Source organism: Macrobrachium rosenbergii, chromosome 50, assembly GCF_040412425.1.
Source record: "Macrobrachium rosenbergii isolate ZJJX-2024 chromosome 50, ASM4041242v1, whole genome shotgun sequence".
NCBI lineage: Eukaryota > Metazoa > Arthropoda > Malacostraca > Decapoda > Palaemonidae > Macrobrachium > Macrobrachium rosenbergii.
Window position 1 is genome coordinate 20,092,532 of NC_089790.1, and position 15,679 is coordinate 20,108,210.

The window sequence follows — 15,679 nt, forward strand, 5'->3', positions numbered from 1 at the left end:
TTTCAGAGAAAGTGACAGACAGGAACCTGTATTTCATTTCAGTGGCTCTAAGAAGCATGTCAGATTGCAGAGAGAGGGCAGACTCAGACAGGAAACTTGTATTTCATTTCAGTGGCTCTAAGAAGCATGTCAGATTGCAGAGAAAGTGACAGACAGGAAACCTGTATTTCATTTCACTGTCTCTAAGGAGCATGTCAGATTGCAGAGAAAGTGACAGACAGGAAACCTTTATTTCATTTCACTGTCTCTAAGGAGCATGTCAGATTGCAGAGAGAGGGACAAACACAGACAGGAAACCTGTATTTCATTTCACTGTCTCTAAGGAGCATGTCAGATTGCAGAGAAAGTGACAGACAGGAAACCTTTATTTCATTTCACTGTCTCTAAGGAGCATGTCAGATTGCAGAGAGAGGGACAGACACAGACAGGAAACCTGTATTTCATTTCACTGTCTCTAAGGAACATGTCCGATTGCAGAGAAAGTGACAGACAGGAAACCTGTATTTCATTTCACTGTCTCTAAGGAGCATGTCAGATTGCAGAGAAAGTGACAGACAGGAAACCTGTATTTCATTTCACTGTCTCTAAGGAGCATGTCCGATTGCAGAGAAAGTGACAGACAGGAAACCTGTATTTCATTTCACTGTCTCTAAGGAGCATGTCAGATTGCAGAGAAAGTGACAGACAGGAAACCTGTATTTCATTTCACTGTCTCTAAGGAGCATGTCAGATTGCAGAGAAAGTGACAGACAGGAAACCTGTATTTCATTTCACTGTCTCTAAGGAGCATGTCAGATTGCAGAGAGAGGGACAAACACAGACAGGAAACCTGTATTTCATTTCGGTGGCTCTAAGAAGCATGTCAGATTGCAGAGAAAGTGACAGATAGGAAACCTGTATTTCATTTCGGTGGCTCTAAGAAGCATGTCAGATTGCAGAGAGGGGGACAGACACAGACAGACAGAGGTTTTTATTAGAGTGTTTAGGGCCACTAATTTTGGATGAAATACACCTAGGAGTTTGACTTAAAATATCCACAGTATTCCAAACCATAGGAAACCCATGTGCACTCATGCAGTAAGGTTAATTGCCTTCATTATTGACAGTTATGATAAAAATATGTCCATCATATACGCAAATATGAAACCAGTTTTAACGCATTTTTCTATAATAAACATGAATGTATGGCGAGCCAGACGACCTTTGGAAAATGGGCGTAATTCTCTTCGCTTCTTCTGTTGTGTCTTACACAGCATCCCTGATTCCAGAAAGTTGAATTTTCCGTCGTAATTTGCAATGATTAGTTTCCCCTCTTGACTCAGCTGTTTTCCCTAGAAGTTGTTTAATAGTCTGATTTGAATTGTAGGTGGCATTTCTTCCGTGACGTCAGTTAAGAACCGGGTCTTTTTCTTTGTTATTTTATCAGTGTTTTTTCCTTGTAAATGAAGTTGCTGTTGGTGCTGACTGTTTTCACATGTAGTTATCCCCGTAGGGGGGGTAGGATCGTCTGAGCATCTCGTGCATTACTTAAGGTTCTTTGCAGCGTCCCTTCAGCCCCTAGCTGCAACCCTTTTCATTCCTTTTACTGTACCTCCGTTCATAGTCTCTTTCTTCCATCTTACTTCCCACCCTCATCTAACAATTGTTTCATAGTGCAACAGCGAGGTTTTCCTCCTGTTACACGTTTCAGACCTTTTACTGTCAATTTCCGTTTCAGCGCTGAGTGACCTCTTAGGTCCCAGTGCTTGGCCTTTGGCATAAATTCTATATTCAGTTCATATGTAATTGTCATTTATTCGAATTTTAATGTTTTATAACGAAATTATTCTCTTTCAGTTTTATTTATTTTTTTCTACTTTACAATATGTTATTTTGCGGCAAATATTTTAATAGCTATTTAATTATGTTTCAAGAAAGGCAAGATAAAGACAAAATTTTTATTTTTACATGTCTCTGCCCCAAAGTAAGCCTTTGGGTCTAGACTGACCGCAAAAAATATGAGAGCTACATTAGGAATATCAGATTCCTAAACTGATACAAGCAGAATAGCCTGTTTACAATTTTCAGCCGCTACGGGACATGGAAATTGACGACCAAGCGATTTTGAAGATTGTATTCTTCTCTGTCATTCTTAGGAGGGATCCTGAAGGCGTAGTTCATGTCCAGCGTGGCTTTCGTAAATTCGTTATCCTTGGCATAGAGGGCGTCGTCTTCTGTGGCTCTGTAGATCACTTTAGGATTCTTGGGGTAGCTGTTGACAGAAATATTTACTGTTTGAAACAAGTAATTAGGGTTAAGTACTAAAGGATTTTTTTGAACTTCCTTGTGTTATTTTTTCAGTGTTAAATTCATCACAACGAATTTAACACGTGAACTTAGACTTCTAGATACTGAAATGCAAATTGATCACGGAATTAATAGTAAAAGCGTCCAAGTAGTTAGACCTTAAGACACTTTTCCAAAATGCTTTATTGTAAATTACTGTACATCTCTTTCAATGTAGTTCCGTCACCCTCTGTAGTACATACAAACTAGGAACATTGAATTCCAAAAGATATCAGTCACCTTCTTGTATGAAAGCACACAGAGGAATAAAAGACAACCAGCAGAACATTGCAGTCAATGTGACAATCCCAATTCAATCCAGGTTAACGACCTCCCCAGTATTTCATACCAAATCCTCTTTTTGTAGCCAGATAAAAAGCCCCTTGTTCAACTCTGAACAGAAGTTCCTTGAGTAGATATAAATTTGTACTTACCAGTATGGCGAGTGAGGACAGGCAATCACAAAAACTTGATTTCCATAAAATGAGAAAGTTGTCATCAAGTTGTAGCTTTCGTGTGGGTCTCGATCGTTGATGCCAAGGCACTGGTCAAGGAAAATAGAAGATTTTCTTGGTCATATTCCATCAACATTCTCTGATGCATTTCTGTTCGCATATGTTTCCTTTAAAGGGTATATTTACTTGGTTTATAATTTTGTTTTTTTACTTTGATGACTCTGAGGAAGTGGGAAAGAAAACGTAGCTGTTCATGGGTTCATTTCTAGGGCAAGGGCTATTCTGTTTCTTAAAGTTTATAGAATTCAACAGCCAGTATAGAATTCAAGAAGCAGACTTTAAAGGCAGAAGACTTCAGAAAGTTTAAGACTCTTAAATCATTAGCAAGACTAAAAACATTGCCAGGTGACTTAAGGAGTTTCCATGAGCAAAGAATACGAATCCCTAAAGGGTTATATTTAAAAAGGCACACACTGACAACAGAGACAGAAGCCACCTTGTGGCAGAGACAGAGAGGAGGACCAGAGATGAAACACCTTAAACATAGGAGTAATATTCTCAAAAGGGATTAATACAGCGTACTTAAGCTTTTACAAACGGAACGAGGGTTCGAAAGAGTTCACGATATGTAAACAAAACACCTTCATTTCTTGCAAATGGACTCAAGTAACGTAAACACCTTTATGATAATAGAAACGAGGGAGTATTTTATGTGTGTTCATGTTACAGTACTTGCCTAAGTTTGTGTGGCATAATACTTTAAAATAATAATATGGTGATCAATGATGAGCTTATTTTGCTGTATTATCAAACTGTAAATTAAATAGCACAAGTATTATTACCGTTTTACGTTAATGCAACACGAATTTTACGGTATATTTTGTTTAAAATTCTTAGTTGAAACACATGTAGTGAATATAGAACTGAATATAGAATTTGGGCCAAAGGCCAAGCACTGAAACGGAAATTGACAGCAAAAGGTTTGCAAGGTGTAACAGGAGGGAAACCTCGCAGTTGCACTTTCAGTCAATTGTTAGGAGAGGGTGGAAAGTAAGAGGGAAGAAAGAGAATATGAAAGGAGGTACAGTAAAAGGAGCGAAAGGAGTTGCAGCCAGGGGCCGAAGGCACTTTGCAAAGAACCTTAAGTTATGGCTGCAGTGCACCGCACGAGGTGCACTGACGGCACTAATTCCCCACGGGGTATCACGTCTATGGTACCTTGCATAGAGTCCACTGGAAATAGTGCCAAAAACAGGGCATTTGAAAGCTCATAATCCATTTGTACTTACAAGAGAGATAACGTAATGAGAGTGATGCTCTCGTCCTTCTCCTGGCTGGTGTACGTAGATGGCGTAGCTGTCGCCTGTCTGGGTGTAAAAGAAAATGGGAAACCAGAAAGAAAAATGACACGGTGGTATTTCGTGATTCTTTTGGAAACAAAGGAAGAATAAAGACAAATATTTCAGTATTCCAATGCGTAGGTTTTCTAAGTTGAAATATATTCTTCAAAATCCTTAAAGGCCTTTGAGGGAATCATGGAAAATGTTCACCAAGTGACGAACAAAGCATGTAGGCTCGGAAAACGTGTGTTTTCCCGCGCTGCGTTTTATAATCGGTTGACAGCTAAGGTCGCAGGAGAGTTCAGACTTAACGGGAGTGCTTAATTTATTACAATGACATTTCACTCATGTTTTTTAATATACAGGAATATTGACTATTTACATAATGCGGTTCCTGCGCAGCTGTGAATTTTTATATGTAAACAAAACGCGATATGATATATATATATATATATATATATATATATATATATATATATATATATATATATATATATATATATATATATATATATATATATATATATATCCATTCCACATATTATCTCAGGTGGAAAAATGAGAGACGGGGTGTAGACCCTGTCCGGTTTCGACTTCACTTCCAAACCATTGGTGAAAGCTGATGTCAGTGGCTTGAAAATAAAGTCGATGCAGTTGTGGTAAGAGCAACCTATTTCACCATTTGCTAAAACAAACACTTTCTTGTGTATTCAGACTTGCAAACTTTTATTAGTCTTACCTTGTTCGTTGGGACGGGCAGAACGTCACAGGGGTGGTGGATGATTTGAACTTCTGTAGCTCTTGCTAAGTCTTGTCGGAGATTGAAATCGTACAGATCTTTTGTCATGCTAAGTGAGACACAGGACGGTCGGAAAAAGTTTAGAAATACATTTGCGTATAAACGTGGGTCGGTAGTTACTGCCCAAAAGTAAGACATTATGAGATATAACACATTTTAAATGGTGTTAGTAAACATCTATGGTTAATTTGTGGCCGAGTATGATTCCAGTGTTAAGCATAAGACAGTTTCAGATCTAGAGAATTTAAACAGTATTAGTAAACATTTATGGTTAGTATGGGGACAAGTATGACTTCGGGGTGAACCCAGTGTATTTCATAATTCACTCTTTCTTGTTAATTTAGCTCCAGAACATGTAAATGGCATCAGTAAACACCTGTGGCTAATATGTGGCGACGTGTGATTAAGTGTTAACGCAGTACATTCTACAATCAACTCTTTCTTCCTGAAATTAAGGCCATGCCATTAAATCCTTCATCTTTTGCCTTCATTCTTACCAAGGCCCTTCAAATATACTTAGAGTATATTTGAAAGGCCTTGATTCTTACCTGCTGGTGTTCATTTCGACGTAGGACAAATTATTGAGCGGCTGCGCAGAGAACAGAATTTGATCATAACCGGAGATGTGCACCCCGCCCCCTCCCATATGCCTGGTCCTGGGGACTTCTGGGACGATCATGTCCTTGGAGCCCATAAGGTGGGCTCGGATCCACCAGTCCCAGGCGGCGCCGCTCTTCAAGGGGAGAAAGGAGGACCTTTAGTTTTCTTGTGGGGGATAGGAGGGGTTTCTTTCGTTTTTAAAGGGTTGGGGTGACTCATATTTTTTCTTTAATTGAGGATTTTTCTTTTTACTGTAAATATGGAACTGATGTTAATTTAAGCACTTGTGTTTACGTGTTATATATATATATATATATATATATATATATATATATATATATATATATATATATATATATATATATATATATATATATATATATATATATATATATATAGAGAGAGAGAGAGAGAGAGAGAGAGAGAGAGAGAGAGAGAGACTTTTGTCATAATTCACACATGAATTACTTTATACTAAAAAATTAGACTACAAATACCTCTTGACATCGAAGTCCATTTTCCTTAGGAATAACTTTCACCCAAGGGAATTATCCTATATAAGTACATCTGACTCGTTATTTCTTGATAGTTTAGTGGGGAAGTCATCTGCCTACCTTTCACACAAAGAAACCAATTGTCTACCTTTCACCCAAAGAAAGCAATTATCAACCTTTCACCCAAAGAAAGTAACTGTCTACCTTCACCCAAAGAAAGCAACTGTCTACGTTTCACTTAAAGAAAGTTTTCTGGCGTCTGTCAACATCCTTATGCCAAAACTTTGCTTTTGTGACGTCACGTTATCCGAGAACCCTGTTCTAGTGACCCACAGAGAATCGTTTTTAATACTCTCAAAATTTTAGAAACGAGATTTTAGAATTATGGTTGAATATGCTTTTTTCGACCATCTAGAAATAGGACCCCCTGCTCCCTATTGCCTTCTTTACATTGTTAGTAGGCGCCCAGATGCCCAACATTTCTCGAGCAGCCCTCCGAGAGGTGATCCACCCATAGCCTGGGATTCCGTGGCCCCGGTAGAGTCTTCCCGGGTCGTGTGCTGTGTGGGAATATGAGTTGTAGTTGAAGGCATTTATGAATGACAGGCTCGGATCCTTGAGCAGGAGAGGTCCCACCTGACGAAAATACCTGTAGGGACGATATTAAGATTTGGAAGGATGAATGTATACGAATGTGCTCATAAGGTGTAAGTGTACACATTATCTGTTTGCGTAAATGTACACAAAAGTTGAAGACATTCTTAGGAGTAAATAAAAGACCCCACTCCCCCCAAAATTAGGAAAATATGCCGAGAGCATAAAGTTATTTTTATTCAGAAATAAAGTAATGATTTAAAAAAAAATCATCTTCCTAATTTGCCCACCAGAATGATAAGAAGTTGAATGATAAGCTGTGAGACCGAGACACTCACGAAATGAAATCCGGTGCCAGTTCGAGGTCGTCCTCGAGTATGATCGCCAGGTTGACCTTAGGAGGACTTCGTCTGAATATTTGTTCCAAAGAGAACTTGACTTGGCTGTTTATTCTCTGCGTTGAACCTGCCGAGTATAGGGAAGGTGAAGGAAGGGTTTGGTCATGTTTGAAGCTATCCAATATATATATATATATATATATATATATATATATATATGAGTATATATATATATAGATATATATATATATATATATATATATATATATATATATATATATATATATATATATATATATATATATATATATATATATATATATATATATATGAGAGAGAGAGAGAGAGAGAGAGAGAGAGAGAGAGAGAGAGAGAGAGAGAGAGAGAGAGAGAGAGAGAGAGAGAGGGGGTGCAAATTATGTTTACTGTAATAACTCAAAGCCAAAGGAGAGAGAGAGAGAGAGAGAGAGATATGGGTGTAATGAAGTTTACTGTGTTAATAACTTAAAGACGAATGAGAGAGAGAGAGAGAGAGAGAGAGAGTGGGCGGGGGTTGCAAATTATGTTTACTTTAATAATAACTCAAAGATGAGAGAGAGAGATGGGTGCAATGATGTTTACTGCATTAATAACTTAAAACCAAATGAGAGAGAGAGAGAGAGAGAGAGAGAGAGAGAGAGAGAGAGAGAGAGAGAGAGAGAGAGAGAGAGTAATACACGGAATCCCCCTCACCAGCGGGTGCAGAATTATTATGCTCCACGACTGGGACGTTTAACACTTTCCCAAGGTCTTGCGCCTCTGGGCTGTGACCATCCACGAAAAGTGTGATGGGGGTGTCCTTGCCTCCCAAATTCCTCCTGATTTGCTCCACTTGGCGTACTACCTGCCACAGGCGCTTAGCTGTGACTATAGCGACGGGGATGGAGTCTTTCCCATAGGTTATCTAAGGTGTAAGGCAAGGAAGTCGGATTAGAGACGAAGAATGGAAATGATGACATTTTGTTTTTAAAGATCTGTCTATAACTCACTCGGAAGGGAATGTAGGCCTAACCGTGAGGATGAAGCAATTCTGTTTTCATAGGCAGTTATTTATTGACGTTTGTGGTGAAATATTAAAATGGAGAAGAGATTTAACGGTGTTTTTTCCCATCGCGTCGAGAAATATTTGGACTTTTGACGAAATGCCCCTTTGGCTGTAGTTTGCCAATCAAGGTTTTATCCGCACTTACTTAAGAGTAATAACTTAAAAACAGACAATTCCTAAAACATTTTGGGAAAGACTTCGGATACAGTCCCTGTGGTCTGTTGACTACCATATCGATAAATGCATCAGCCAGATTCCATATTTTATTTAAACTATATTTAAACTAATTAGTTTTGATATAATTTGAAAAAGTGCTTAGGTAACATCTTACCATTTTGTGACGATCCACGCCCTCTGAAGTGTTCTCGCATGAGCAAAAATCTCCGTAACCGTCGTATTTCTCGCAGAACTCCGCTCTCTGGTTCATAGCACTGCTTGAGTACCAGCTACAGGCCTCGTCTGCTGCGATGATACAAGAAAACAAGTATTCACATAGGCCTAGTAAATAGGTAGCTGTAGGCCTAGCATAATTATTTGTTAGAGCAGTGAAAAGCAAACAGCAGGAAAAGAGCAATTTTATCATATTCATGAAGACCTGTGTAGTTAACTGAAGGCTTAACGTAGTTAGCTGCAGGCCTAGCAGAGTTAGCTGTAGGCCTTACATAGTTTGCTGTAGGCGTAGCATAGTTAGCTGTTAGAACAGCGGAAAGCAAAGTGCAGGAAAAGCGCAATTTCACCACATTTATGTAGGCCAAGTGTAGTTAGCTGTAGGCCTAGCATAGTTAGCTATAGACTTAGCATATTAAAAGCAGGTCTATCATAGTTAGCTGTAGGCCTAGCATAGTTGGTTGTAGACTTAGCATGTCAGAAGTAGGTCTGTCGTAGTTAGCTGTAGGCCTAGCATAGTTGGTTGTAGGCTTAGCATGTTAGAAGTAGGTCTGTCCTAGTTAGCTGTAGGCCTAGCATAGTTGGTTGTAGACTTAGCATGTTAGAAATAGGTCTGTCGTAGTTAGCTGTAGGCCTAGCATAGTTGGTTATAGACTTAGCATGTTAGAAGTAGGTCTGTCATAGATAGCTGTAGGCCTATCATAGTTGGTTGTCAGAGCAGTGTAAAGCAAACACAGCAGGAAAAGTGCAATTTTACCATCAGAGAGTGGAATGACCAGATGAGTGTAAAGAGGAGGCACATCCCGTTCATTTAACTTGTTGACGGACTCGGCCGTTACAAGAAGTTCTTGCAGTGCGAGTCCGCCCTTCCATCCCACCCAGCACCATACGTCGTACATGGCGAATCCTTTCACGTACTGAGACCCGAAGTGCTCGAGCTTCTCCGAGACCCTTTTTCTCAGGAACTGAGTGAATTCTGGCTAGGGTAAGAAAGATGATCACGTCTGAGTGAGCTTTGCGTTTGCGTGAGCACATTTCGATCATATTTTTGTTGATTTTTTTTCTTTTCACCTAATTTAGAAGTTGGTTCATGTGAATGAGCACATTTTATTCTCGCTATTTTTTTTTCTCTTTTTTTGCGTTTTTGCCTATTTAGAAGTTAAGTCATGTGAAATATTATACTGACTTTCATTGTTTATCGTATGAACCAACATTTTTAGGTCCAGCAGTACTTCAAAAACCAAAGGATAAGATACAATATGTTTGTGCCCTCAAATGACAAAATATGAGGTAATTCCCGAAGATAAAGATAAAGTTTGATACTCACTACACCTAGCAGTACAACCAGCCTCCCTGTTCTGACATCGTCTAGTGCCATTGACAATTGCTTGTCGATTTCCGGCTGCCAAGTGTAAAAATTCCGCGTTCTCATCACTGCCCCTGATTTTTGGTGCAAAACGAGCAGGTGAACCCCTGCGTGGAAACGTGCTGTTGTTTCACCCCAGGGATGTGTCTTGTTCAGCATTTTGTATACCTTTCAAAGAAAGACGTTACTGTGTATATTAAAAGATTGTTCAGAGAATTTATCATTGTGAGATCAGTTTTTTTTAGTTCAATAAAATACATAATTACTTTCGAAGTGATTCAGGGAGAATTCTTATTTGTTATCGTCTGACATCTTTTGGTTGTGGTAACTATTTTTTTTACAGTTATGCCGTGCAGTTTGAAGTAAAAAGTCAATACATCTGTTGAATTTTAGAATATTGGTTTATCAGCGGAAATAATCATATAATACAGTTGTAGCAGGAAGGAATAATTAATTATGTTCTCGTGATTAATTATAATTCTAGCGTCCCGTAAATGATCGACCAGAAAGGGCTTACCTCCGTGTCATCTACTTTGACCGTGATTCCTTCGAAACTCAGAGAAGCCTCGAGCGTCACTGTGGCTTTGTCTAGAATGCTTCGCTCGACTCTGCTCTTAATCATTCCGGGGGCGTTCCTCTCTGTGTTGTCGGGGCTTAATGAGCTTCTCCTCTTTGGATACCGTTTTAAATCTGTGAAGCAGAAAAGTACAACTTTGTATTTTTTAGGATTTGGCTCTAAAACTAGGGATTTTTAGTGTCTCTGACGCTTCAGATAACAAAAAAAGTAGCGGATTAAACCAGTAGCATTACTCGTGGGTTTTCCTATGAACCTCCTCTACCATGTCATCACTTTTGGGGCGAATTACCCGTTCTTTGGTCGTCGCCCTCCCCTCAAGAACGCTGGTTCTCCATCGCTAAAGAGGGGTGAGTGGTTGTGGGGTGGGGAACGGGGGGAGACGATATGACACGAAGACCAGGGTGTGAGTGTGGGGGAGGCGGGGTGTAAAGGGAGGGGGTTTGGTATTATTCCTCCAAGGAGAGGGGACAAAAAACCAGTTCGCGCGAACAAAATCGGCCAAAAAAACGCGCCAATCTTGAGATAAGCTGATGGGAAAAGAGTTGGTCGGGTGAGTGAAAGAGTGTTGTTTTGTGCAGTTTAAAACTTATATATACATAATATTATATATATATATATATATATATATATATATATATATATATATATATATATATATATTTCTTGTGGTTTCTATAAATGAATTAGGCTGAAATTTATTCTTAAGCTGTATCAATGTGAATGCGTTCCCAAAATATGCCTTAGACTTTGGCTTAGAGTAATATAGGCTTAATTTGTAGTTTTAAGTATGACTTAAAAAAAGTGGAACACTTCAAACACGCCTGTTTTTCAATGGTAGATTAGCCATTTCAATCATCATATTTTAATATTGGTAGAAGAGAACTTATACTCTTAAGTTTTCATTAATATTCTTCCGTATCTATTTGTTATTGCGTAAAGTATACGCCGCATAAGGAAATAAAAAAAATGCACTAAAACCAAAAGTTGAGGTCTAGACATTGTGGTCAAGGAAATGTCACACGCCTTTGGTTGAAATATTGAATCTGTCACTTCTTCGCTATCAAGGATAAAAATAACTTAAACTTTTACTATCTGTAGTGAAAGATCTATCAATTCTAGATTTCTAGATATGCCTTCCACCACCTATAGTAAATTAGTATCTAACTGTTCTAGATTTCTAGTTATGCCTTCCACCTTCCATAGTAATGTCTAACAGTACTGGATTTCTAGATATGCCTTCCACCGTCGAAAGTAGTATCTAACAGTTCTAGATTTTTAGAGTTGCCTTCCACCATCTGTAGTAGTATCTAACAGTTCTAGATTTCTAGATATGCCTTCCGCCATCTATAGTAATATCTAACACTTCTAGATTTTGAGAGTTGCCTTCCACCATCTATAGTAATATCGAACTATTCTAGATTTCTAGTTACTATCAGAGAACAACTCGTCGGAACATTTAATGTGGGTGTTTTCGTATTATTATTATTATTATTATTATTATTATTATTATTATTATTATTATTATTATTATTATTATTATTATTATTATTGAGAAGATGAACCCTGTTCATATGGAACAAGCCCACCAAAGGGGCCATTGACTGGCAGTTCAAGCTTCCAAAGAATATGGTGTTCGTTTGGAAGTATTAACAGAAGATAAAAGGAAATACAGAAAGAAGAAATCAGTTATTAAAAAAAAATTAACAAATTAATGAATAAATTACTAAATAAATACTCTGAATATTAAACGATATTGAGGATGGATGAGATGAGATTAGCGTCAAAGAGACAATACCTGAAAAGGTACAAGAGGTGCTCTATTATAGTGTAAATGTACATCCATATATCATCCAGTTTATAAAATATAAAGGATAGAAGAAATCTGTAGTGTGATCTGTCAGCATATTTTATAGCAGCACAAAGCCTGGAGACTTTTTTTTTTTTTATGAGACGCCTGGTGGTGGCGTACCATAAAAAAAAACCTCATGAATAGCGCGGCATTATACAGCGAATTTCATTTCGTTTAAGGGCCTTACGCGTTTGCTTTTGTTAGGAGAGCTTTTATTTTTTATTTATATTTTCATTCTACATTTACTTTTTCTTTATGCCCCAATTTTGAGTTAGAGCTCATGAATAGCGTAGCATTATACAGTGAATTTCATTTCGTTTAAGGGACTTGCCCGTTTGCTTTTGTTAGGAGAACTTTTATTTTGTTTATTTCTCTTTGTATTCGTTTATTCTTCACTGACTTTATTTGATGTCCCAGTTTTCAGTCAAGGCGCATGAATAGCCTAGCATTATACAGTGAATTTCTTTTCGTTGTGGAGCTTACGCGTTTGCTTTTGTTAAGAAATCTTTTGTTTTTTATTTAGCTTTTTTTATTTTCCGTTTACTTTTTTTTATATATTTCCCAGTTATCATTCTTGTTTTTTAAATGTTAACCAACTTGTAGGCTTATATGATTTCTGACAGATGATATTCCTCCGAGAAGTTCTTCTCTTTTAATATTTTTTAAAAATTCTTTTCCGCGTTACTGTAGTTAAAGCAATGATAATACTTAGATCACTAACATTTCTCGTGCATAATTTTCACCACCAAGCCGTAATGATTCATGCAAACGAACAGTTTCATATTTGTCCTTGAAGACCACTTAAACATTTAGAAGCTACTTACGAGGCGCAATCTTTTCGTGACCTTTGTATATTTCTATCCTCAAGTTGCTAAATATCACATAGTTTTGGCTCCAGTACACCAGTGATAAGTATTGTTGACCTATTTCCTGTGCGCTAGTGCATATTTACATCACAAACCTTTCTGGATTATGAGGAATCGACGTGTTACGTTCACCAGATATGTTCAAGAGCGCGGAAACTCTAACTTCTACATTGCCTGATATTTTTGTATGCGTTTTATCTGAGAACCTTGAAATCTAGAATAGAGAATGAATTGAAGGAATGCTTCTTTCACCCCAGTATATTATTATAGCCTAAGATACATGGTCACAAACGCCTCCCAGTGTCGGATTTCAAGATTTCCAGTGAAATACGTATACAAAAATGTTCTAGAATAGAGAAGTCGAGATCGTTATGTGTTTCTGTATAATTTGTATTAGTGTTATATTACATACATTTACATCGTCAGTAAATAATTCGAAGTCTGTGACACAGCCAAGTTAATGTTCCAACACAAAAACATTTCCCGAAATGATACAGGGTTTTACAGCTTTCGTAAATCCTCGCAGGAAAAAAACGTTTATGCTGGTGGTTTCAGCCTTGGAATCTTACCTTCCTCTTTTGTTGTCCAGAAAGAGAGCAGAATGCAAGTGAAAACACCGGCGAAGAGAATACGTTTTAGTTTGTGGATCATTTTTTAACGAGATCCCCCAAGTTATGTAGTAGTAATATAGTAGTAGTCCCAGGTTTGCCTTTACAACGGCTCTCATGAGACGCCACAAGTTATGACGTAGTAGTCCGGGATTTGCCTTTGAAACGGCTCGCGTGAAGGTCTAATATTACGCGTGAGTGCCAGAGTTTGCCTTTACAATTCCTCCTCCGTGTGATGGGTCATATCTTAATCCGTTACACGTAGACTTTCGCTACTAATTTTCGTGTTTTGAAACTACACTGCCGATGGGATTTGTCATTCACAAGTTCGATTAGCGCACTCGGTAATGGTCAAGATGAATGAGCCACGGGAGGCCGGAGAATTATTACACCAGGTTTTGGGGGTGTTCCAAGTAGCAAAACAATGATCTAACTGGACAAGGAGATTATCACCTATGGGGAAAGGTAGGTAGAACTCTGTTACTCAAATGAGTTTCCTGCAAACGTCACTCGCAGCTGCCTGAAGACCAATGGCGGATAAGTTTGGATCTTTCTTGGAGGCCGGAGAAACTATTCTGACGAGGAAAAGTAGAGAAATATACAAATTTTCCTGATTGGTTTCGCTGTGGGCAGGTTATATTAAACTTGAAACGTATTTTGATTTAACATCTGTTTGGAAATGTATTAGTATTAGACGGTATTTAAACTGAAGTAAATTCCTTCTTGCGTACGCGTACGTCGATGGATGCGTAAGTTCACTTATATGTATATATGCTTTAATTTAGTTCCTTCTGTCATGTTAGGAATACTGGCTCGTTTAAAATACCGCAAGAATACACACATACATTATGTGTATATATATATATATATATATATATATATATATATATATATATATATATATATATATATATATATATATATATACATACATACATATACACGTGTGTGACAGAGAGAGAGAGAGAGAGAGAGAGAGAGAGAGAGAGAGAGAGAGAGAGAGAGAATTTGGAAGAATACCCATTTTGCCAATATTCCTCCCTCCACTGGTAAACGCGGATAGACTGCGTGTCACTCACGATGAGATTACGCGTCGTTTTTATACAGAAGAGCGAAGGGAGAAACCATTACTTCAACATAATGTGTACTAGGTCGCAAAGGGCCACCCGATGTTGCAGGGGAGGTTTTCGTTTTAGTGTGTGAAGCCGAGGTCTTTGCTCCTCTTCCTGTGAGGTGGTCGTTTGTAGGCGAACGATTCTGCTACAGAAATATAAAGGAATATCAATTCTTAACACTGTATTTTCCCCTCTGCAAAGGATTCACGAAACTTGTGCAAAGTTTTCAAGACGATATTTAGGTGCTTGATGTCCGTCTTATAATTTTTTTCTGGTTCAATTCATTTTGAAATTGGTCGCTAATTTCGGGGGAGTTTTATCCTGTCATTATTCCATGAGACCGTTATTTTTTTATAATAAAGGTTTTGTGGTAAAATTTATTAGCGTGTATATCTCTCACAGAGAGCATCAACTAAAGGCTGATAATACCGAAATCCGTCTAATCCTTTCAGTTCTGTTATCAAACCTCAAGTTGTTCCAGCAACGTCAATTTCAAGATGACGAAATCGTTTTATGGGCGACTGCATCATCTTTTCCACTTTGAATAAGTCATAGGGATAACTGTAAGCAAGAAAAGGGGGATTACTTAAGATTGATTTTGACACACCGAATGTCTTGGAAAGCCTGGATAATTTTGTGCAAGCTTGATTAGGTCGATAAGAAGGTTCCTTAATGTAAAGTAGTTTGTAGGACTAAAAAAACAACTGTTTTGAATTATTTTGGTATTTGAGCTCATTTTTAATTAACAGCTTTGTTAATACAAAACACTAATAAAAATCAACCATAAGAAATAATCCTTATATACGCACGCAGAAGGCTCATCAGCAAGCTTCGAACCCCATTTACATACGCTGCATCATTCACCTATTTTGATTGCTTATA

At 37.9% G+C, this 15,679-nt stretch overlaps 2 protein-coding genes across 2 annotated transcripts in view; one reads left to right on the forward strand and one right to left on the reverse strand.

Moving 5' to 3' along the window:
- LOC136832736 (uncharacterized) overlaps positions 1–15,679 on the forward strand; it is a 300,576-nt gene that overhangs the window by 13,418 nt on the left and 271,479 nt on the right. The gene's annotated exons all lie outside the window — the stretch shown is intronic.
- On the reverse strand, positions 1,924–10,466 carry LOC136832734 (protein O-linked-mannose beta-1,2-N-acetylglucosaminyltransferase 1-like). Its single transcript, XM_067094247.1, has 12 exons — positions 10,300–10,466; positions 9,744–9,950; positions 9,174–9,396; positions 8,361–8,491; positions 7,678–7,888; positions 6,946–7,072; positions 6,464–6,662; positions 5,468–5,652; positions 4,860–4,968; positions 4,070–4,147; positions 2,760–2,869; positions 1,924–2,251 (listed from the first exon to the last, which is right to left on the reverse strand). Exons 1-12 carry the CDS (start codon positions 10,402–10,404, stop codon positions 2,071–2,073), a joined length of 1,866 nt encoding a protein of 621 aa, XP_066950348.1. The 5' UTR covers positions 10,405–10,466; the 3' UTR covers positions 1,924–2,070.

Coding starts and splice junctions, on each gene's coding strand:
- LOC136832734 (XM_067094247.1), bottom strand. CDS start 10,404: ATGATTAAGAGCAGAGTCGAGCGAAGCATTCTAGACAAAGCCACAGTG. Junction 9,397..9,743: donor TGGTTGTACTGCTAGGTGTA/GTGAGTATCAAA, acceptor TTCTTACCCTAG/CCAGAATTCACTCAGTTCCT. Junction 2,252..2,759: donor TGTCCTCACTCGCCATACTG/GTAAGTACAAAT, acceptor TTCTGTCAACAG/CTACCCCAAGAATCCTAAAG.